The sequence below is a fragment of the Stegostoma tigrinum genome, chromosome 1, assembly GCF_030684315.1.
Source record: "Stegostoma tigrinum isolate sSteTig4 chromosome 1, sSteTig4.hap1, whole genome shotgun sequence".
NCBI lineage: Eukaryota > Metazoa > Chordata > Chondrichthyes > Orectolobiformes > Stegostomatidae > Stegostoma > Stegostoma tigrinum.
In genome coordinates, this window is record NC_081354.1 from 68,007,312 (window position 1) to 68,032,598 (window position 25,287).

Below are 25,287 nucleotides of genomic sequence, written 5' to 3' on the forward strand. Positions count from 1 at the left end.
TGCTGCTCATGCTGTTTGGCATGCAAGTAGTCCAGTTTTGTAGCTTCACCAGGATAGCGTAGAACTCAGAAAGGACGTAGACAATTTGATGAAGCTCCAACTGAGGTTCAATGCAGAAAAATGTGAGGACATGTAGTTTGGTAGGAAGAACGATGAAAGACAATATAAAATGGGAGGGTACAAGGACGAGATGGACCTTACTGTTCATGTAGACACATTGTCGAAGGTGGCAGGGCAGGTGTACAGAGCATAGATAAAGCATTCAGTATCCATGGCTTTATTAAGTACAAGAATGAGGCTCAGATAGTGCACTGGCAGTGTCCCTACTTCTGAGCCAGTTGATTCAAAAATATTGAAAAGAGCAGGACAACCAGAGCAAGGGGGTGACATTGAATTTGTATAAGACACTTATTAAACCTCATCTGAAGTGCTGTATAGTTGTGGGCACTATATTATAGGAAGGATGTGAGTGCATTGAAGCAAATGCAGAAATGATTTACATAGAAAGTTCCAGGGATGAGAAACCTCAGTTATGGGGATAGATTGAAGAAGCTGTGACTGCCATCCTTGGAGAAAAAAAGGTTATGAAGAGATCTGCTGAAGGTATTCAAAATCATGAGCAGGCTGGAGAGAGTAGATAAAGAGAAACTGCTCCCACATTTAAAAGGAACAAGAATGAGAGGGCATAGATTTCAAGTGATTTGCAAAAGAAACAAGGGTGATATGAGAGAAAGAAATATCACTCAGCAAGTTATAATGGTTTAGAAAGCACTGCCTGCAAGTGTGGTAGAGGCAGGTTTAATTGAGGCATTCATGAGGGTATTGAACGATTATTTGGATAAGAGTAATGTGCAGAGGCAAAGGGAAGGATGAGGAGGTTGCAAATACATAATGCCGTTTATTTTAAGAGCTGGTGCAGGCACAGTGGGGCTGTGTACTGTAACATTGCTGTGATATCAATAAGTTAATTTTCATTCTTTCAAAGTCTATTGAGTGAAGGCTTACTTCACTCAACCATTTCTCCAAATACAACCCTTCATTCCAGGAATAAGGCGAATCAACCTTCTGTGGAATTCTAATGCAATTATCGTCTACACTAAGTACGGAAACCAAAACTGCATACAATACTGCCAATGTGTCTCAGTAAGTCCCTGAACAGCTCAAAAAATACTGTCCTTACTGTTATATTCCTTTCAGTTCAAGCTAACATTTTATTTGCCTTCCTTGCTACAAAGAGCTTTGGTGATATATGTATAACAAAAGCCAAATCACTCTGCAAACAGATTTCTATCACTACTTAAATAATATTTTATTCTTCTGTTCTTCTTATCAGGGTGAACAAGTTCACATTTTCCCACATTGCACTACATCAGAAAAACTTTAGCTGATTAATTTAACTATCATTATTTGCAGATTCTTTGGCCTGAACCTTACAAGAATCAACACAGTGTCAGAACCATTAAGTTGCATGAAAGGGTTCACTCTTTAGGCTCAACAGTTTTTCTTGCACTATCATGCCAAACTCACATCAATGACCATGTACCACTGCTCACTGAATAATTACCCAATTCTCCCAGTCATCATAGGTGGAAGTGTTCACCCCCGCTAGGATATCCTGGTGTTCTTGATGCCGGCATCATCTTTGAACCCAGCTGCCAAGCATTCACAGTCTGGAGTTGACATTCAGCATGAACATAGTGGAACATCATTTGTAAACCAATGCTTCTCAGGGCACATAGGGACATATTTTCATTGCAAATACAAAGTTAGACAGAGATCCTGTAAATATCAAAGTAGACACAAATTAAGTGAATGCTAAGAGAGCAAATGAACAGCTCTGAGAAGCAGCCTAGTTCAAGCCCTGAAGAAATGGGTGCCCTTCATCACATACAAAACATCCTTACAGTAGCACGGCAATGACAGGGGCTGATGAGCTCCAAAATGCAGCATTGGTGTAGAATGGGACTACAGGGATCAACAATGTCCCATGATGATACGTATCAGATGGCATTGTCCCTGGCATTGTGCCCAAGAATTACTGCAGCAACTCACTCAGGTTCCTTACACAACATTTTCCAATCATGTAACCCTTACCAAAGGTAGCAACTGGATAAGAACATGAACAGTTACAAGTTTTCTTCCAAACACATCACGACTTGGATCAATATCCTTCGCTGATGTGTGATCAAAGACTAGAACTCTCTTCCTAACCATACTGTGGCTGCACCGATAGCCCAAGAATTGCAGTGGTTCAAGGGGACAGTTCACCATCACCTCCTTAATCATAATTCAGGATGGCCAATAAATTATGGCCTAGTAAACAAAGCTCGCACCTTATTAAGAAGTTTTAAATTAAGATTAAGCAACAAAGAACTCCAGATTCTGAACCATTCTGAATAAGGATCACCAGAGCCGAAACTCTGACTTTATTTTCTCTTAATAGATGCCGCCAGACCTGCTGTGTTGCTCCTGCAATTTTTGTTGTTGCTTAAGTAAAGATTGCTACATTTGGTAGGCCTTCACACGTTGATAAATTGCCCATAGTGTGGGCCAGCAAAAAAGAAAAAGGGGAACGTTGAGCTCTACAATCAGCTGTGGACTGAAATTAGGAATGGAATTTAATGGCATTCAAGTTTGGCTATGGGAGCCATTTAATAAGGCTGGAGGGCAATGGGTGAGGACCTATCCTTTTCCCACTTCGACCCCAAAAAAGTCCCTGGTGGGAAGGTTCATGGACAGCATTTTAAAATATTCATAAAGAGATTTGTATGTCATTGGCCGGCCAGCATTTATTGCCTTTTCCTAATTGCCCAGGCTAAGGTGGTGCTGAACTGCCTTCTCCAGCTGTTACTGTCCCTTTTGGTGATGGACCCACAATGTCAGTGGGGAGAGAGTTCCAGGATTTGATGCAGTGAGATTGAAGGAGTGGCTGTAGATTTCCAACTGAGTAACTTGGAGCGGACCTAAGAGATGTGTTCCCATGAGTTTGCCACTTTTGTCTTTCTAAGTGGTGGTGGTGATGGATTTGGAAGGTGCTGTCTAAGGAAAGCTACAAAGATAATTTCATCTGCTCTTTCTTTATTATCTACTCTCGCCTCCCTACTCTCACTGTTTAGGGGACCAACCCTCACTTAACTTACTCTTTCCTTTTAAATTATCTGAATAACTCTTGCTATTCATTTTATATTATCAGTTAGCTTCCTCCCATGCTATAATATCTTCTTCCTGTTTAGCCTTTTAATCATTCTCTGCTGTTTTGTTTTATATTCTGACCAATCGTTTGACCAACCACAGTTATATGTTTTTTTTCCTCCAAGTTTGATACTTTCCTTTAATTAATTTAGTACTGTAGAAATATTCTTATCCTGAGTATTCTGAAATATCCCCTTAAAGGTCTGCACTGTGTCTTTATTGATCTATTTGCTAACCTAATATGCCAGTTTATTTCATCTAGCCCAGCTTTCATGTTCACATTGTTGTCCTTAATTACGTTTAAAAAGAAACTAGACTTAGATCTAACCTTCTCTTTTTCAACTTGGATGTAAAATTCAATCATATTGTGGCCACTCCTACCAATGGGTGACTTATCTTTGAGGTAATTAAGTAACCCTTTCACACACGCTGCCAGACATTACATTTTTGCTTGTCCTCTTCCACCAACCCCTCGTGGAACACTGAACACTGTTTTTATGATACACAAAACTCGGGATACACATGTGGAAGGAAAACTGTGAGCTCAACATCACTAAATTAAGAATTTAGTATGTTCACTAATACCTTTGCAGAATGATACTTAACAATATGCAGAAAGTGCAATTCCCAACTACAAAGGAACTGGTTTATTCCAGTAATTTGAGATCGGAATGAATACACAAATGCCCACAAGATGGTGCTATGACATGTCTCTTTCCTTAATTAATACTTTACACAAAGTTCCAACATTCCAAACCATTTATGTATATTTCTTGTTTTTCATCTATTTACAATTCTAACTTAATCGCTGGTTTCCTATCGCTAATTGGATACCCCTTTCTTGACTCAAACCTTTGGAATTTGGGGAATTACCTAATCCATCTTGGCCTGATCCTGAGGAGATGTTTTCTCCCATAGGGAATGATTTTGATCATGAAGTTCAATTCTATTTTCCATTTCATTAGACATACCTGAGTCTGACTCTGAGCTGGATCTGAACTGTCTTCAGCCACGTTTGTTGGAGTAATATGTGGCCCTCTACACCTATCTCAAACGTCAAATCTATCAGACTCATTTGATTCTCAAAACTCTCTTCCTGCTCACCAACCTGTGAAGTTAAAACATAATCCATAAATGCAAATTTAATCTTTCTGCCATTGTAACTAAATATATGCAATGACGGCATATTTCACAGTTTTTCCTGGTAGCCATTTCAAATGCGTTTGATGATATTATTTCACTTTAACCTTCTGGTTCAGCTTCAGACTTTGTTCCCGCATCCTACCCCATTCATGATCTCTTTCACCTGAATTGTTTTTCTTCTATTAGCTGCTAAACATGTCTTTGATATGAAAACTTTATTGTACTCCATCTTCTAAGAAACAATTTAGCTTGTATTCTAGAGGTGTTTTATGATAAGTGAATAAAAATGTTGCCAGTTTATGATTCAATGGCATCTGACTTTTGTTCCAATTTGTATCTAGCTTTTGCTTATCAAGAGCATTCCTAACAATTTACACTGTGCACTCAGCTATTTCCTTCAAAGCGGGATAATACAGTAGCGTTCTAATGTGTCATACACACACTGGTGATATATCTCAAATACTGTGCGCAGTTTTGGCTTCCTTATTTAAGGAAGGATATAAATGCATTGGACGTGGTTCAGAGGAGATTTACTTGATAGTTACTAGCAATTAGCAGGTTGTCTTATGAGACAGGCTGAACTTGTTTTCACTGGAGTTTGGAAAAGTGAGGGGTGACTTGACAATGATCATGACAAGGTGAACATGGAAAGAAAGTTTTCTCTTGTGGATCAGTCCCAAATAAGAGGCCACTATTCGAAAACTACCAGGCAACCTTTACTATCTATGGGAGACGGATAAGATTTTTTTTCAATCTCGCAGTATCTCGCAGAGACTTCTGAACTCTCTGCCTCAGAAAGCAAGGGCATTGAATGTTTTTAAATAGAAGTGGATGGATACTTGTTCAGCAGGGGAATCAAGGGTTTTCAGCAGTAGATGGGAATATGGCATTTAAAACACAATCAGATCATCCATAATTTAATGAATGGTGGAGCAGGCTTGAGGAGCTAAACGGCGTACCTGCAATTACATTGTACATTCATGTTTTTGCGTTTTACCACTTTCATTCTCATGAAGTTTAAAAATTCTTCTGAAAAAAACTGAGGTCTGTTGTCATTTGTCAAACGCATTTCCTTTGGGAAGCTATCAGCAGCAATCAAGCTACATAAACCATCTAGACTTGGACTAATTGTTGTTTATTTCATGGGAAACTCCTCAGCCCACTTTGAGTAGTTATCACAATGAACAGATGGTGTTCTTCAAATTCTGCCAAATCAACCAGCAGTTTCTGCCACACTCTAGCTGACCATTACTGTGGTTGCAAAGGTACAGATGGTGGCTTCTTTTCCACAGCTTGACATACTTCACACTGTGTCCCTGTCTTCTAGAGAATCATACAGTGCAGAAGAGGCCATTTGGCCCATCTTTTTCTTACCGTTCTTATCTAAATCTAGCCAGCAAAGATGGCTTTTCACTTGTTCTGATGAAAAGTCACCAGATTAGAAATTTTAGCTCTCTTTTCTCCTACAGATACCTCATAGACCTGTTGAGTTTTGATTGCAATTTCTGTTTTGGCGTTTCACTTAAAGTCCATCAATCTCATTCCTACATTTTGTTTATGATAATTACATAGCAACTGTGATCTGTAACTCTCTCAAATTCTGGCTACCCACCAAATATGAGTTTTATCAACCAACAACTGATTCTTACGTACAGCTTATGTGCTGCTTCCTAAATCTTGTTGGCCATCTATTTGCATACATTCAGAACAAAAACAAAGTTGCTGGAAAAGCTCAGCAGGTCTGACAGCATCTGTGAAGGAGAAAGCAGAGTTAATGTTTTGGGTCTGGTGAGCCTTCCTCAGAATGCAATACATTCATACGTTCTTACCAACACAGGCTCAATCCGACTTGTTTTGCCCATTTCGTCTTCTATAACTAGCAACTAATCTACATGTGTAAAGAAATGCCCATTGGGCTGAATTTTAAGATTCTTTCTTTGGCTAAGTTGCATCAAGCATTTTGGAGGGATTCCCACTGTCAAACCGAGCACAATTTCTCAACATATCTTACCAAATTTGCCACATTAAGTACCTACCCACCGCTATCGTGGACCTCATATTTGATTCTAGTGCCATCCTGCGGAATGCTATTCCCAGAACAACTCACCACTCAGCAGATATCCCGGAATTCATCAGTACCCATTTGTGCAGTGCCATCTTTAAAGCTGAGTTGTGCACCTTGACAAGCAGTCAGTCTGGCCCTAGACATGGCAGATAGGGGAAAATTGGCAACAGCATTTGTGAGCAGGAACCTGGTGGTCTTGCTAAAAGGGGTAGTTTAGAAGCAGGACTTCATCTTCCATAGAGATGCACTGCATGTAAAAAAATATGTCCATGCCGACCGTTTATACTAGTTCCATTTGCCTGCATTTGGCCCATATCCCTTGAGACCGTTCTTATTCCTCTCAGATGTTGTAATTGTAATTGCATCTACCACTCCCTCTGGCAATTCATTCCATACATGCACCATCCTCTGTGTGAAAAGTTACCCCTTAGGTCCCTTTTAAATCTTCCCCTTCTCACCTTAAACCTATGACTTCCACACTGTGGTGATTCTATGCTCTCTAGTTCTAATCTCTCCTACCTTACCCTTTACTATTCCACTTGCTATGCTAGTTATGATTTTATAAACTTTTATTAGGTCACCTCTCAACTTCCTATGCTCCAGTGAAATGAGTCCCAGCCTATCCAGCCTCTCCCTATATCTCAAACCTTCTAGTTTCAGTAACATCCTGGTCAATATTTTCTGTATCCTTTCCAACTTAATAATACGTAGAAACAGAGAAAATCGGAAAAGCAGTAGGCCATTCACCCCTTCAAACCTGCAGTGCCATGCGAGATGATCACGGCTGGTCATCTGACTAATCCTATTCCCCATTTTCTTTCAATATCCTTTGATCCATTCAGCCCTAAGGGCTATATCTAACTTCTCTTTGAAAACATTCAATGTGTTACCTTGAACTATTTTCTGTGGAAGAGAATCCCACAAACTCACCACTCTCTGGGTGAAGAAATATTTCCTCATCTCAGTTCTAAACGGCCTACCCTGTTTGCATAAACTGTGACCTCTGATTCTGTACTCCCTGGTTATTAGTAATATCCTTCTTGTGTTTACACTGTCTAGTCCTGTTTCCTGTTAAGCCTAAGTATCTATGAGATACCTCCTCCATTCTTCTGAACTCCAGTGAATATCGTCCTGAACAATCAGTCTCTCTTCATATGTCAGACCTGCCATCCCAGGGATTGGTCAGATGGTCCTGTAAAGGCAGAAATTCTGAAGAAGGGTCCCCACCCAAAACATCAACTTTCCTGCTCCTGTGATGCTGTCTGGCTTGCTGTTTACCTCCAACTCCATACTATGTTGTTTCTGACTCCAGCATATGCAGTTCTTGCAATCTCCAACTGAGTAGCTGACTTTCTGTTGCCAAATCGTGGGACTGGTATTGGAGGCCTTAACCTTAATTACTATGCTGGGACATTCAGAACATATGCTAATCCCCATGGATTTAATGGAGGCCTGGTATGAGCCTGGTTTCTCCAGCTGAGGGGGAGGGGGCTAAAAGCAAATTATTTTTTTGTTCATTTTTGGGCTGAGGGTGTCACTGCCCAGACAGCAATTCTTGCCCACAGGGCAGTTCAGCTGTGGATATGGAGTGATATGTAGGCCAGACTAGGTAAGGATGACAGTTTCCTTCCCTAAAGGACATTAATGAACCAGACAGGATTTTCCGACAGTGTTTTCATGACCATCATTAGATTCTTAATTCCAGATATTTTATTGAATTCAAATTCTACCATCTGCTGTGGAAGGGTTTGGACACAGGTCCCCAAAACATTATGTGGATCTCTGCGTTAACAGTTCGGCAATAATACCACTAGGCCATTGTTTTCCCTTGGGAAATGGGAAGGCATTTCCATGGGGACAAAATCACAAATTGTTGGAAAAACTCAGCAGATCTGGCAACTTCTATAGAAAGAAAGCAAAGTTAACATTTCTGGTCCAGTGACCTTTCTTCAGAACTGACTGTATCTGGGAAAATGTTGGTATATATGCTGAAGATGAGGTGCTGGAGAGGGGGGAAGGAGTAAGCAATAGGTGGAGATGGAGTCCAGAGCGAGCAAAACATCCAGGACAGACAAGGGAATGGGTAAACGTCAGTTGGGGAAAATCAGTAGCTGATAATGGGGACTACTAGTGGCTGACAATGAGTTGTTTGTGGCAGCAATCCGTGTGATGACGAGGCCTAGTATGTGCTTGTTGGAATAAGGACATGGGAGGAAGTGCTTAGGCTCAAAAAATATTGAACTCAGTATTGAGTCCTGAAAACTACAGGTGTCCCAATTAGAAAATGAGATGCTGATCTTCCAATTTGCTCTGAGACAGAGATATTGGCCAGGAAACAGGTTGGTGTGTTGTGGCGGAAGGCAGCTAACAACTCTGGATCATTTTTGCAGACAGAAAATAGATGTCCTATGAAATGGTCGCCCAGTTTATGCTTTGTTTCCCCAATGTAGAGAAGGCCACATTGTGAGCAGCAAGTGGAGTAGACTAGATTGTGGGATGTGCAAGTAATTCATTGCCTCACCCAGAAGGTGTGTCTTGGGCCTTGGATATTGAGGAGGGAGGAAGTGAACAGGCAGGTGTTACACCTTCTGCAGTTTCAGGGAAAGGTGCTATGAGACTGTGGGGAGGAGTGGAGGAAGAGTGGACCATGGTGTTGCAGTGAGAATGGTCCCGGCGGAAGGCTGACAAGGGAGTGGAGAGGATTACATGTTTGGTTGTGGCATTCTGCTGGAGGTATCGAAAATGGGACTAATGATCCTCTGGATATGGATCCTCGTGAGATGGTAGGTAAGGACAAGGGGGATCCTATCGCTGTGGTAGGAAGGAAGAGAGGGGTGATGCTGAAGTGCAAGAGACAGATTGGAGCCGTTTGAGGGCACTGTCAACTATGGCGGTGCGGAAATCTTGGTTGAGGAAGAAGGTGGACATTTTGGAGTCCCCCCTCATTGAAGTTGGCATCATAAGAACAGGTGCAATGGAGATGGAGGAACTAGGAGAATGGAATGGAGTCTTTACAAGAAGAAGGATGCAAGGATGTATGGTCCAAGTAACTGTGGAAGCCAGTGGATATTGGTGGCCAGCCTATCCCCAGGAATGAAACAGAGATCGCGAGGAAGAGAGGGGAGGAGTCAGAGGTGAAGGTGTGAGTGGGTTGGAAATTGGAAGCGAAATTGATAAATTCAGCTTATGAGAGGGAAGCAGCACCAATGATTTCATTGATAAACCAGAGAAAGAATTGTGGGTGGGGCCTGGAGTAAGACTGCAACAAGGAATGCCCCATGTACTCCATGAAGAGACAGGCATAACCTGGGCCCATGCAGTTACCCATGGCCACCCCTTTGACCTGGGGAAATTGCGTGTAGTTAGAGAAGGAGTTGTTCAAAGTGAGGATGAACTCGGCCAGGCAGAGGAGGGTGGTGGTGGATGGGGATCATTAACGCTTTTTTCCCAGGAAGAAGCAGAGAATCCTGAGACCATCTGATCGTTATATACATATAAAGGGATTTCATGTCCGTGGTAAAGAGGAGGTGGCTGGAGCCCATGAACTGGAAATTGAGAAACTGACATAAAGTGTAAGAGGAATCGCAGATATAAGCAGGAAAGGACTGGAGAAGGGGAGGGAAAGAGTCAGCCGAGGTAGGAATAGATGAGTTCTGTGGGGCAGGAACAGGCTGAAACAATGGCCTGGGGAGCCCTGTTTGTAGATTTTTGAGTGAAGGTAGAAGTGAGCTTTATGGGGTTGGGGGCCTATGAGCTTTCTTAATCATTTCCCACCACTTTTCTGTCGGTACCCCTTCAACTTGCCATCTCTCTTGCCATTCCCCTTGCTCCTAGGGTTGTCAGAGGTTAGCAAAAGAGGATTGGGAGAGGGGTGGTGAGTAGGAGGAAGTAAGAGGGGTCAGGAAAAGAAGTGGTGAATAGGAGTGACCTAATCTGTCAGGAGAAGAATACAGCAAGAGGAAGGAGTCAGGCAAGAGAGTGTCAGAGAGTGGGTGTGGGAAGCCTGAAGGTCAGGAGAGAGAATGCTAAGCGAGTAAGCAGAGTATATAGCAAAAGTAATCAGTACAAAGAGGATTTTTGGGCCAGTTGGGTTCAAGACAGTCAGTAGGGTTTTCATATAAAATTACAGGTCAGAAACATAACCCACCCTTATAACATCTATATGTAACATGTATGCAATAAACATAACATTACAGGAAACTGATTTTCAATTCATTTAAGATAACAAAGTGTGGAGCTGGAGGAACACAGCAGGCCAAGCAGCATCTCAGGAGCACAAAAGCTGACGTTTCGGGCCTAGACCCTTCATCAGAGAGGGGATGGGGTGAGGGTTCTGGAATAAATAGGGAGAGAGGGGGAGGCGGACCGAAGATGGAGGCAAAACAAGATAGGTAGAGAGGAGAGTATAGGTGGGGAGGTAGGGAGGGGATAGGTCAGCCCCGGGAAGATGGACAGGTCAAGGAGGCGGGATGAGGTGGTAGGTTGGAATTGGAGGTGTGGCTTGAGGTGTGGCTTGAGGTGGGAGGAAGGGATGGGTGAGAGGAAGAACAGGTTAGGGAGGCAGAGACAGGTTGGACTGGTTTTGGGATGCATTGGGTGGAGGGGAACAACTGGGGTGGTTTTGGGATGCAGTCGGGGAAGGGGAGAATTTGAAGCTTGTGAAGTCCACATTGATACCATTGGGCTGCAGGGTTCCTAAGCGGAATATGAGTTGCTGTTCCTGCAACCTTCGGGTGGCATCATTGTGGCACTGCAGGAGGCCCATGATGGACATGTCATCTGAGGAATGGGAGGGGGAGTTGAAATGGTTCACGACTGGGAGGTGCAGTTGTCTATTGCGAATCGAGCGAAGGTGTTCTGCAAAGCAGTCCCCAAGCCTCCGCTTGGTTTCCCCAATGTAGAGGAAGCCACACCGGGTGCAATGGATACAATATGCCACATTGGCAGATGTGCAGGTGAACATCTGTTTGATATGGAAGGTCATCCTGGGGCCTGGGATGGGGGTGAGGGAGGAGGTGTGGGGGCAAGTGTAGCACTTCCTGCGGTTGCAGGGGAAGGTGCCGGGTGTGGTGGGGTTGGAGGGGAGTGTGGAGCAGACAAGGGAGTCGCGGAGAGAGCGGTCTCTCTGGAAGGCAGACAAGGGTGGGGATGGAAAAATGGCTTGGGTTGTGGGGTCGGATTGTAGATGGCGGAAGTGTCGGAGGATGATACGTTGTATCCGGAGGTTGGTGACGTGGTATGTGAGAACGAGGGAGATCCTCTGGAAGCGGTTGTGGCGGGGGCGGGGTGTGAGGGATGTGTTGCGGGAAATGCGGGAGATGCGGTCAAGGGCGTTCTCGACCACTGCAGGGGGAAGTTGCGGTCCTGGTAGAACGTGGACATCTGGGATTTGTGGGAGTGGAATGCCTCATCCTGGGAGCAGATGTGGCGAGGTGGGGTTTGGGGCCTGTGTAGGTGCGGAAGAGGGACTTTTCCACATAACCTACAAAGAGGCAGGCATAGCTTGGGCCCATGCAGGTACCCATGGCCACCCACTTTGTCTGTAGGAAGTGGGAGGAATCGAAAGAGAAGTTGTTGAGGGTGAGGACGAGTTCGGCTAGTCAGATGAGGGTGTCGGTGGAGGGGGATTGGTTGGGCCTGTGGGACAGGAAGAAGCGGAGGGCCTGGAGGCCATCTGCATGAGGAATACAGGTGTATAGGGACTGGACGTCCATGGTGAAAATGAGGTATTGGGGGCCAGGGAATTGGAAGTCCTGGAGGAGGTGGAGGGTGTGGGTGGTGTCATGCCTCATCCCTCATGTCACAACCCTCACACCCCACCCCCACCACAACCGCCCCCAGAGGATCCCCCTCGTTCTCACATACCACCCCACCAACCTCCGGATACAACGTATCATCCTCCGACACTTGCGCCATCTACAATCCGACCCCACCACCCAAGCCACTTTTCCATCCCCACCCTTGTCAGCCTTCCGGAGAGACCACTCTCTCCGCGACTCCCTTGTCTGCTCCACACTCCCCTCCAACCCCACCACACCCGGCACCTTCCCCTGCAACCGCAGGAAGTGCTTCACTTGCCCCCACACCTCCTCCCTTACTCCTATCCCAGGCCCCAGGATGACCTTCCATATCAAACAGATGTTCACCTGCACATCTGCCAATGTGGTATATTGTATCCATTGCACCTGGTGTGGCTTCCTCTACATTAGGGAAACCAAGCGGAGGCTTGGGGACTGTTTTGCAGAACACCTCCGCTCGGTTCGCAATAAACAACTGCACCTCCCAGTTGCGAACCATTTCAACTCCCCCTCCCATTCCTCAGACGACATGTCCATCATGGGTCTCCTGTAGTGCCACAATGATGCCACCCGAAGGTTGCAGGAACAGTAACTCGTATTCCGCTTGGGAACCCTGCAGCCCAATGTTATCAACGTGGACTCCTCAAGCTTCAAAATCTCCCCTTCCCCGACTGCATCCCAAAACCACCCCAGTTGTTCCCCTCCCCCCACTGCATCCCAAAACCAGCTCAGCCTGCCTCTGCTTCCCTAACCTGTTCTTCCTCTCACCTATCCCTTCCTCCCACCCCAAGCCGCACCCCCAGCTACCTACCACCTCATCCCGCCTCCTTGACCTGTCCATCTTCCCTGGACTGACCTATCCCCTCCCTACCTCCCCACCTATACTCTCCTCTCTACCTATCTTGTTTTGTCTCCATCTTCGGTCCGCCTCCCCCTCTCTCCCTATTTATTCCAGAACCCCCTCCCCATCCCCCTCTCCGATGAAGGGTCTAGGCCCGAAATGCCAGCTTTTGTGCTCCTGAGATGCTGCTTGGCCTGCTGTGTTCATCCAGCTCCACACTTCGATATCATAGATTCTCCAGCATCTGCAGTTCCCATTATCACTGATGTGATTTCAATTCATTTAACATGGTTTCATTTAGTACACTCTTGTTGGAGGATAGAACAGACTCACCATCAAAAGGCCAGTCACTGCATTGATTTCTTGTACAGTAATTACTTATAGTCATTAATCCTTCTGCATCCCTGTCGTTATTGTCAGCATTTATCACTTATCCGCTTTGATCTTAGAGGCAATATCTGCTTCCTCAGGAAGGGAGATGTGGAAGTGCAGTTATGATTTACATTTCCACTTCCTACATCATTGCCAATAGGCTGATCATTTGAGGACAAGAGCTTCTGGCCAAGCCACTACTATCCATGTCAGTACGCAAAATAAAGAAATGACTTCTGTTTTTGAAATTTTAAATGGCATTATTGTTGCCAAACAGGATTTTTTGCAATAATCCATTGATACAACATGTGAAACTTAACTTCCATCCATGGGCTTGTTCTTCCTATGAATTGAGATTTCACTTTGATCGTGATTTCAGCAGAAAGAAGTGACATCAGGTAGGCAAGGAATGTAGATGACACCCAGGTATGCACTGGAAAAAGTGTTGATGGTCATTTGGAGGTTGATCAGCTTTGCTGGCTGCTGGTTGGCTTGTGGTGCAGAGTGATACAAACTGTGTGGGTTCACTTCCTGCACTGAATGAGGTTACCGTGGAGGTTCCACCTTCTCAATCTCTCTCTTTGCCTGAAGAATAGTCCTCCTCAGGTTAAACCACTATCCAGTTGTCCCTCTGTAGTGGTCTGTGGTTTGGTAGGATTATAATAACTTCACCTTTACCTATTCTCTTCAGATGATAACAATCTAGTACATTGTGCAATTTGGCCAAAATAACTGATACATGTAAGGAATAGGGAGTACACAGAAACAAAATAGACGATCAGCCTAAATTGTTAAATTAGTTTTCAAGTTACCTTTCTATATTATTATCCTGTCATCATGGTTTGCTTAATACTGTTTTTGAATTTGTGTTCCTTCACCACAACAATCTGTTGCTTCCAAATCAAGTATTTTGAATTTGCTGTTTCCATTTAAGTTCAAAAAAATTGTATATTTCCCTTACTGTGTATGACACCCTTGAATCTATCTATTTCTTCTTAGATAAAGAACAGAGCATGACATATCACTACAAAATTTAAAATGCCACTATGGATAAACAAACACTGAAGGCAGTGATAATGTTAAGTGAGATTTAAGAACTGGATCAGACAAACAATATGACATACAATGATCGACTTTTGATAATAATAGTAATAGATGCAGTGGCATTGGGAGAATGCATATGGAGGGACGATCATGTGGGTTATTTTAATGTATTATAAAATCTTTCCAAAAGACATGTTTAGTGGTGCCACTGCAACAAGCTGAACAGAGAAGTGAAGATTCACAGAATATTTGTGTGCAAGATGAAACGGTATATTTCAGTATTTGTAGTTGGTACCACGGTTCTAGTGTATATGGGGCCAGGGAATCTATTATTATAATATTTGGGATTGTTCTGTGCTCCACTGTGTTGACTTAGAACACTAAAACAATGTGGGAGTTGGGAAATGTTAGTACTGTCAACTCAGCAGTTAAATTGTGCAAGCTGACTTGCCCACTGATTTCCCACCTGGATCCTGATTATCCTAACTTTAACCTGGTCTTCTGAGCAGGTAAGAAAATCTCTTGCCCGAAGCCAACTGGGCCTTTCTTTACTTTTGCAGGTTGGTTTCAGTGAGGCAGTCACTTTGCTGCTTCATGCTGCCGTTGCCAAATGGTAAATGTACTACTTCAGAAGGTTACCTACTGGAACTTAAAATCAATCAAATTGCTGTTGGAATTTTCCAGACCATCATTACACAACTAAATATAACAAACAAAATTCAAAAGCTAACAATATCTGTTGAAGAAAACATAGCAGTAAAGTAGTACCTTTCATGATAACAGGACATCCTGAAGCATTTGACAGTCAATGAAGAACTTTTGAAATGTGGGTACTTAGTTTAATGTATGAAACCCTGCAGTGATGGAACCAGTCATGAAAGAATCGAGCATGAAAGAATGCAGGTATAAGGCTATCAGCAAAAGAAGAAAATGTCATATGAAAAAAGTCTTTTTCACACTTTGAGTAATTTTGATCTGGAACATACTTCCTGTAAATGTGATGAAGGCATTTTCAATTGGGGCTTTAAAGAAGACTTTAGAAATTAATTAAGTAGAAGCTATATTCAAGGTATTGGGGAAAAGGCAGGAGAATGTCATTATGGTATGATGCTCATTTGGTGAGCCGGTGCAGAGATGATGGGTGAATGACCTCCTGTTGAACTGGAACAATACTGTAATTGAATTTGCACCACAACAAGCTCCCACAAACACGACGCAATCATGAGAACACAACCTGTTTCTGCAATATTGATTGAGGATAAATAATGGTTAAGATTTAGGGATAACTCTGATGCACATCTTCAAAACAAAATCATAGGATCTTTCATGAACACACATCAGGAAATTTCACAATTCTGCGTACCCAACCTGGGAGCAAAAATTGCTTTCTGAACCTCTTTGGAAATAAACTTCTAGGCTTTTGAAAAGGATTCTCCTCGGAGAAATGTCTGACAAATATTTCAATGTGATCTTCATGTCTAAATTCTTGTTCCTTTTAGCTGTGAGTCTCTTTTATATGAAAAATGATATTTATGTGGACTTAATTTAAACTTGTTAGACAGTATTTTTAGACCAGCCTAACTGAATTCTGAATTAATAACAATGAATGCTAATTATACCAGAATGGTTTAGGTTTTATAGGACAGTTAAATAATTGTTCACAAATTTAATTATAGATTTGTGTAGCAAGTACTGTAGTGGTGAGAGCCTAAAATAGTTTGGAAGTGAAATTTAAATTACTGCGGACAAATCAAAGAAGATTTAATTTAGAATTGATAAGTTTTAACCTTTTCCAAGGCTGACACAGCAAGGAATTAAGAAAAGGAGGGCTAGGAATAATAAGGTGCAGCAGAAATATTTACATCAGAAAAGTGCCAACCAATGGTCATCTCTAGCAAGTGAGAATCTGGTCATCACTCTTTGATGTTTATTGCCATTACCTTTACTGAATTCTCCATTGTCAAGATCTTGGATCTCAATTGTGGCTTTGTGAGACTAGCCCCTTGTTTCCTCCCCTCCAATCCAAGCCTGTAATTGACTCCAGATTGGGGTAAATAAGGACCTTCTCTTCTAAATTGGCAGATACATCACCATGTTTTCTTAGTCTGAGTACCAGCCATTTTTCTCATCTGCAGAGAGGACAAGTAATTAGGATCATGGTAAGTTGAGACCATTAAGTACCCATTAATTGACCACCCAAGGTTGTTAATCACTTGCCAGTTGGGAAATTGCCACCAGACTTTCTTGCCAATCTTTTAATTGGAAAGGAGGGAAAAATGAGTGATATTGCATCGTGGCCAACTCACCCAATTACTTTAAAAAACTGAAAGAACTGCAAATTGTAAATTAGGAACAAAAACAGAAGTTGCTGGAAAAGCTCAGCAGGTCTGGCAGCATCTATGAAGAAAAATCAGAGTTAACGCTTCTGAGGAAGGGTCACCAGACCCAAAACATTAACTCTGATTTTGGTTCATGTTTTGGGTCCAGTGACCCTTCCTCAGAAGCATTAACTCTGATTTTTCGTCATAGATGCTGCCAAGCCTGCTGAGCTTTTCCAGCAACTTCTGTTTTTCTCATCCAGTTACTTCCCTAATTGCCACCTCTCTTACCACCTTCATAAAGGACAGTCTATTCAGGCCCCAGTTGAATTTTCTTCTCTTCCAATGCACTCCTGACTGAAATGACCAATAGAACAGAAAAAAAGCAAAAAAACTAGTTGCTATTATCTATTATCTATTCGTATCTTCCCTTGAAACAATGCTAAATTATTTCCCAGAAGTCACAATTCCAAAGTGATCACCAAAATGGGAATAATTTTAATGTTGGGTGATAGCCAAAAATGTGCAATAAAAACTTAACAATTTTCACTTCCAGATCAGGAGAGATCTATCATGGGAAGTTGAAGCTATATTATTATTATACACCATCATTGAAAGTCAAGTTAACCACAACAGTGATGGAAAGTGTTCACTTTGCTCACAGCATAGAAAAGTTCTCTTAGTCTCCCATATGGATTCATAGGCATTTAAGAAAGTGTGTCTTGGTAGAGTGAAATATCCTATTTTCCATTTCAGCTTCGGTCACTGGATTGATGCTTTTGTGATGTTTAATGTGGAATGTGGATCATGGAACGAAAGGAAAAGATATTAACACTTGAGTTAATTTTGACATTCATTCTATTTCTATAGATAAATGGCAATGATTGTTTATATTTATTTATTTCAGGATGTATCTATACTGCAGCCAATTTGATCAAACAACATGTGAACTTGGTTATGTGTTTGACTATTAAGCCACTATATGCCTTGATAATTCACCTCTTTAAACAATTCTTAAATTAGCCATTATTTAATTATTTTGTTTATTGTAAACATATTTTGAAGTTCTACGTCGAGTGGAAACAGGACAGTGTCACTCCACACATTGTAACATATATAACTCAACTCAAACTCCATTCATACCAATGGTATGTCCAATTCAATTTTCCCCATGGCCAGTGGAGTGCTCCCCTAAGTCAGTTTATAAATCTAGGTCCTTCAGCTTCAATTGCCAATTCAACATGATGAGAGGAGCATGCACTGTGCACACTCTGTTCAATATGATCCACTGCTCCAGACTGGAAGGAGCCCAGAAGGTAAGATTTCAATTATGTTTGTGAAACCAGGATGAGAAGGGATGCACCGCAGGGTACAGACAAAAAATTTAGGGCACCACTGTGTTTGCTGTCCTTCTGACTGTGGCTGGTCAGGTCTCTCTGTATGAAGCAGCCCACAGTAGGTTGGCTGCCTGGGGCTTTGTCAGCATTAACAAGAGGCAAATTAGATACCTCTGCCAGTTGGCTATCCAAAACAAATTACTCTAAATGTGATGGACAAGTATAGTTAGTCATGTCCGACCAGCAGCAACATAGTAAGTACAAATTCATACAAATGATGAGTAACATGCTTTCACCTTGTTGCCCATATATTACAGGTGACTAAGAAAAATTCTTGCTGAAAATATCTACAGAGTGGTTAGGATGTGAAACTTACTACCATATGGAATAATTGAGGCAGATAGCACACAAGCACTTAAAGAGAGGCATAATACATGCAAGGGTAAGAAATGAATAGATTGACTTGCTGAAAGGATTAGCAGAAGAAAAGGGTGGAGGAGGTTTCAATGGAGCATAATCATCATTAGTGGCCTGTTAAATGATCTGTATATATGTGATAAAATATATTTTTATTACATAAGAAAAAACAAAACATTATCCTTGAGTGTTATCAAGAAGAAATGGAATTTGAGGTGACAGTACAATCAAGGTTATCGAAAGAGCATTAGGTCATCATTTGAAAAGGAAGAATTTGCAGTGTTACAAGGAGATGTTGGGGTGAATGACATGAAATAATTTTCTCATTTCAAGATCCAGTGCAAAAACATGGGCCAAATGGCAAGTGGTATACCAGTTTCCCCTGATTACCCCCAAATGGTTTCGCTCTGTAAAACTTCCGAAATTTTATGTGATTTCAAACATCAAAGGGAATAAGGAATGTTCTTTTGGCAATAATATTTCGAAAGTTACATGTTGATCCCCAAATTAGCATGAATATATGTGAAAAACTCTGGTAGTTTTAACGTAAGCAGAAATACATGTTCCTTGCAAATTTAGCATTTTTCCAAGGCTGAGGGCATTCAAAAGGATGCCAAATTTACAAGAAACATTAATGACTGTCAAATCTAAACAAGTTTTCCACATCACAACATACATCACAAGTACCACACATGAATATTTGAGGTTCACACATTTGGGGTTTCCCTTTTGCTGCTTTTGTCAAGTTCAACAATCATTTACACTATTTATTGGTTCTATTTGCAGATGCAGTCAAAAGGTTTCCAACCTGTACAAGTACCAGAAAAGTTACCACAATACAATTATTATCATGGGATTTCTGGAGCACAAGCAATGAGTCGGCCAGCAACCCAGTCACCTGGAAGACCAACATCCCAGTCAGATAAAATTTCAAAGAAAAAACTGACCCCATGGGATGCTGCATCACAGTCTGCTGTTGGTTCAGTAGAGGAAGCATTTTCTAGGAGGAAGATCCAGGAATCAATAGCAAAGAATATTGTGTCAGCAGCCCGTCGAAAGACATTACCTGAGCCTCCAGAGGAATGGAAGGCACGAGTAGCCTATGTACCACCACTTCCAAGCAGTTACTCTTCTATTGCTGCTTTCCAGGTGAGAAGACCATCTAGCATATCGTCCTCAATCAAAACTACAGCATCCATTCCAACATCCATCAGCCAACAGAGTTCAATGTATAAACAGCCACTAAATTATCAGCAATCACTGACTGACTCAGATCTGTCTGCTGGGACATATTCTGAACATGAAACTTCAGGAAAGCAGGTAATTGATCCAAATTATAACCCTTATCCACGGGGCTGGAAGAAACAAAGATGAAACCATAAAAGAAAAATGTCTTGACCTGTGATTCATCAGGCATTTCCTCATGTTGAAGATTACTGCACCATTTGCATCAACAGGAAAAGTGAACTGGGTTTTTAAAGAGAGCAGATTCAAAACATGGTGTGAAAAACTTTAAGATAAAGAAAAAGCATTTTGTGGTGGACATTGCCTTCAATATTGGATTTCTGTTGTGTTCTGGAGCGTCTGAACTATTTTCATATGCATACTTCAGTAAGATATTGAATTACAAATTGTGAAAAGTATACAAGAGAAGACAAAGCACACTCAAAGCATTTACAGACAGAGAATACAATGGATCGGTCTGTACACTGCAGCATTAACCTTATGATATTATTTTCAGATAACATGCAGCCGTTGGTCCTAGAGATGGATTATTAGAGCTTTGGGATCTGTTTGAACAAAAATAAGCAGCCATAAAAATGGATGCTCATTAAGTGGCAGGTGTCATATTTTGCATTGCACAATTTATAACATCAGAGAATAACTTGGCCAATAAAATGTATACACAGAATTAGTTGTCTTGGGATGAGTTACAATTCTGTAACAGGTCAGAAGGGTTAAGGCAATACCATGAGAGGAAGTATAAAATTTTTTCCCCAACACAGGCTAATTGAAAATGACAAATGGCAGAAACCAAGACAAAAATTTTGGGCTTGTTTTTATAACATTTTAACACACTGCTTTTCATTTACAATAATCGATTAAGCTTTTGCTTGTGGACTTGTCTATCCAATGCAATACTGACATCATACACTAAGAAAGAAAGTCAAATAAACTTCCGACTTTGAGGCCGGCAATATTATAGAAAAGGAAAGCATGGTGCAACAGATTTTCTTTTAGCTGGGAAATGTACTGTGCTTTGTAGAAATATTATACATATACGATATTGTGAACAACAGCAATGTCAGAGAAATTTCTAGGAGAATAGGTAATAACAAACCATGGCAAAAGGTGTAACAAATATTTGAAATTTAATCCATTTGACAAACAGAAATGTTGAATTTTTCTGTCCTGAATAAAAATTAGCCATTAGAATCATGCATGTTTGTCACAACCAAAAAAAGTTAGCTTACAAAGGTTGACATAGTCTTTATTATTATGATAGTTACCATGTAAATTGTAAAGAAAAAGAAAACATATATATGTAAAATCATACTTAAAAATTATCCAGCTCCATTACAGCTATCCAAAATGTACTGAGGATTTGTTTTTAGATCTGGAGAATGCTTACACTTGGCCACAAAATAACATCATTCATATTCGTAAGTCCTGCAACTATGCAATTCTTTCAAAGTTACATAAATATTATCTTGAAACAAATAATAATGAATTTGTACATTAAGAAAGATTGGTAGAAATTGTACAGAATAATGTGTGTCACTAGGAAGTTTTGAAATGACTTGGGAAGCATTATAGCTTTACATTTTGAGCAAACATTACTTTTTAAGTGCTCAAAGTGAATTGGAAAGATTATCATGGGTTACAGTATGTGCAATGTGTTTTGAGATGTGAGTGTAGAATTAAAGGGAGATATAGAAAGGTTTTGAATCATTTCGCTTACTCACTAATGTATTGGATAAAAGTCAGAATAGAGATTATTAGTGTTAACCTAACAGCTAAAATTTTGGTAATCTGAAATTAACATTCAGCCATCAATTTTACTTTTCACTCATCTGTGGGACATAGGTGCTTCTCGCTGGCCTAGCATTTATCACCCATGTGAAATTGCCATTGAGAAAATGGAAGTGAACTGCCTCTTGAGCACTTCAGCCTATAATGGGTACACATATCATAGGTTTGGAGAGTGCTGCTGAAGAAGTTTTTGTGAGTAGTTGCAATGCATCTTGTAGATGGTACTCCTGTGCATTGGAGATGGAGGGAGTGAATACTGAAGATGTTAGATGTGGTGCGAATCAAGCAGCTGCTTTATCTTGGGTGTGGTCAAACATCTTGAGTATTATAGAAGATGGGCTCATCCAGGCAAGTGAGGAATATTCCATCACACTCCTGACTTGTACCCTAAACAGGCTTTGAGGAGTCTGGAGGCAAGTTCCTTATTGTTGCATTCCAAGTCTTGGACTTGCCTTTGTAGCCAAGCTATTTATCTGGTTACACCAGTTTCTGGTCCATGGTAATTCCCAGGCTATTGATAGTGGGAATTGAGCAAGGGTAATGTCATTGGATGTCAAAGGTCAATAGTTGAATTAAATCTTGCTGAAAATGGTCATTGTCAGCCACTTTTGAGATACAAATGCTAGCTGCCACTTATCAGCCCAAACCTGAATGTTGTCCAGTTCTTTGCATATGCACTTCTTCAGTATATGACGAGTTGTGATGGTGTTGGATATTGTGCACTCATCAGCACATATCCCCATCTCTGACGTTATAACCAAGAAAAGGTCACTGTTGAAGCAACTGAAAGTAGTTGGGCCTACGCTGTCCTGAGGAACTGTGCACTGTGGTGTTGTAGTAGTGTCGCCACCTCTAGATCAGGAGGTGAGAGTTGAAGTCCTACCTGCTGCAGAAGTGTCTAATAACATCTCTGAGCACATTAATCAGAAAGTATCTACCCTGAGGATGTGTTATGGCTGAGCTTATTGACTTGCAGCATCATAACCACCATCCATTTTTCCAGAAAGAAGAGAGTTGTCTCCCTATTTCCCAAGTCAGCAGATTTGTTTTGGCTTATTGATGGCATGCTCAATCAAATGCTGACTTGGTGTCAAGGGCAGTACACTCTTCTTTTATTCACTCATGGGACATGAGCCTCACTGGCTGGTCAGTATCTTTATTGTCCATCTGAGTTGCTCTTGAGAAGGTGGGGAGCTGCTTCTTGAACTGTTGCAGCCCACATGCTGTAGGTTGATTCCGCAATGCCCTTAGAGTGGGAATTGCAGGGCTTTACCCCAGCAACAATGATGAAAGGGTGATATATGTAAGTGTTTTGGAGGGGTAAATGCAGGTGGTGTTGTTCCCATGTGAACAACTCTGAAGAAGCCTTGTAGTACTTAGCTAGGTGGTATCAAGATTCACAGCTGTCACACCAAAAGGTCAGCCCTTTGTGTCAGTTATTTGATGAGTTGCTAAGGAGAAGGATGAGGAATTGAAATAGTTGGTTAAGCGGGGAGAAGCTACAGCAGAGGAAACAAAGCTAGATAGCCCTGTCTAGCCAGGGTGTCCATGGAAAGTTCATCAATCTGCTATATTGAAGAAAATACAACTCAAATTTCCTATTCAGCAACAGTCCCACATGTTATCTTCTCATGGTTACTGACTATCACAGTGTTTGATTGCCAAAATACAAAAATAACAGACCACATTAAAATAAACATTACAAAGTAAACTTATAAATTAAACATTTTGAATTGAATACAAAAGTCAAGTGATCTCACTTTCTCAAAATGTGACATTAAGTGATCCTGTTTTTCCATCATCAGTATTCTTCCAACAATGGCTGTTCAAGTACTATCTAGCAACAATTCAGATCTTCATCATCTGGAAGGAGAAAACCACAAGTGCAAGTTTATGACGAGTGTAGCGCTGAGGAAGTAAAAGTTGTATCCTTGCATTATCTGAAGTTACTAAAACAGAATAGAATTTGGGATATGGCGAATTTTTTTATTATTTATTCTGGGGTATAGGTGAGCCTTGTCGGGTCAGCAATTTCCCCTGAGAAAGTGGTGGCAAGCTATTTGTATTCTTGCATCACTGTAATCCATTTACTGTAAATATTTCCATAATAGTGTTAGTGAGGGAGTTCCAGGATTTTGAAACAGGTTATTCCCAATCAAGTGCTACTTGACAGCATTGTTGATGTCACCTTTCCATCACTTTACTGATAATTGGAAATGTACTGATGGGACAATAATTGGCAGGGTTGGATTTGTCCTGCTTTGTACGAGCATTACCATGGCAATTTTCTGCATTGTTTGGTAGATGTCAGTATTGTAGCTATAATGGAACAGCTTGTGACAGTGTCACTAGATCATCAGCTCTTCTCAATGAACAACCTATTTCAGTGAGATTTCTGCCCTATTTAAGTAGCTGAAAGTGTCCTCATGCAGTGATGTCTGGATGACATGCAGCAGTGTGAAATATGCAAGGGTGCCTTGAGGTTAGGAACATTAAGTCTAAATTTTGATTGATGGAAATTGTCATGATGTGAGTAATGGAGAAATTAAATGATATCAGGGGCTAGTGGTGAAATTGATGGAATATTGCATTTGACAATACATCTGTTGCCCTTGATACTCATTTGAGTTAATTGAATCCTTTGTGGTACTACCTGTCGGTCAAGGGTGTAGATGATTTGTACATTAGAATTCTCGTACCAGCTTTCTGTGGCTATATTGTTCTGTTAAAATGTCAAAAATTATATCCTTCCCTGCAGAAAATTATTTTGGGTTTAATCAAAACTTAACATTTGGTCCTTAAACATTCTGAACAACTGGCTTAAATCCCAAAATATTACATAATGTAAAATATTCTAACATCAAGTATAATGCATCATTATAGCAATACTGAGTTGGTCATTTTTTGATGTTAAGATTCTGTATCTTTTAGTTGGAAACAATGGAAACACTGATATTCATGTAAAACTCAAAATATCAAGACCTTCACATAGTGTTCCTATCCTATCAAATTTTTACCGTCTTCAACAAAATTCCATAATTACAAACAGAATGTAGACACATTGTGGTACATATATATAATTGCATAAAAATAGCTGTGATGCACTCATTGAGTGCAGAGAAATATGGAACAATATTTGAACTGCCCTAACTTTACTGTTTGTGTACACATTTTGAACTGGTGTTCTTATCTTGGCATTATCTACATATGACTTTAATTCAGTGAGTTAAATTTCTAATTGTATTACAATGTTTATATACAAGTATATGGGAGAAATATGCAACACTTCCAACACGTTAAGCACTGAAAACGTATTATACACAGCATGTCACATTTATAAAATGGTAACTTGAGAACAAATATTTGTTTTTACTTGCATTTTTTGTCAATTATGCTTCTGATATAGTGGTACAGAATGTTCAAAAGCACTTATTTGGTTTGCACAATTCGTAACAAAAACTTTGTTCCACTATTAAAATGTTTTAAAATAAAGTGCTTCCTTGTTGTATCATTTTTGAAGGTAATAGCTTCTTGAACATGCAGATTTCATTTTGAGTGGTTATAACAAAAACTTCAAAAAGCCGGTACCATAAAAATGTATATATGCTTGCATTTTTATCTAATCTCAGTGTTTTCAATGACAATTTGTATAGTACTAGTTACCTCACAAAACATATCATTTTCATTTACAATATTTAAATTTTGAATCATTGTCACTTTCTGGATT

General features: G+C 40.9%; 1 protein-coding gene across 4 annotated transcripts in view; it reads left to right on the forward strand.

Annotated features, from left to right (window-relative positions):
• The window catches only part of synpo2b (synaptopodin 2b), a 124,962-nt gene extending 99,910 nt beyond the window's left edge, over positions 1–25,052 (forward strand). For all 4 annotated transcript variants that reach the window (XM_048529705.2, XM_048529715.2, XM_048529722.2 and 1 more), the window contains one exon: positions 19,314–25,052. In XM_048529705.2, the coding sequence (XP_048385662.1) occupies positions 19,314–19,901 (588 nt within the window). In that variant the 3' untranslated portion in view covers positions 19,902–25,052. The remainder of the gene's footprint in view (positions 1–19,313) is intronic.
• The last annotated feature ends 235 nt before the right edge of the window (positions 25,053–25,287 follow it).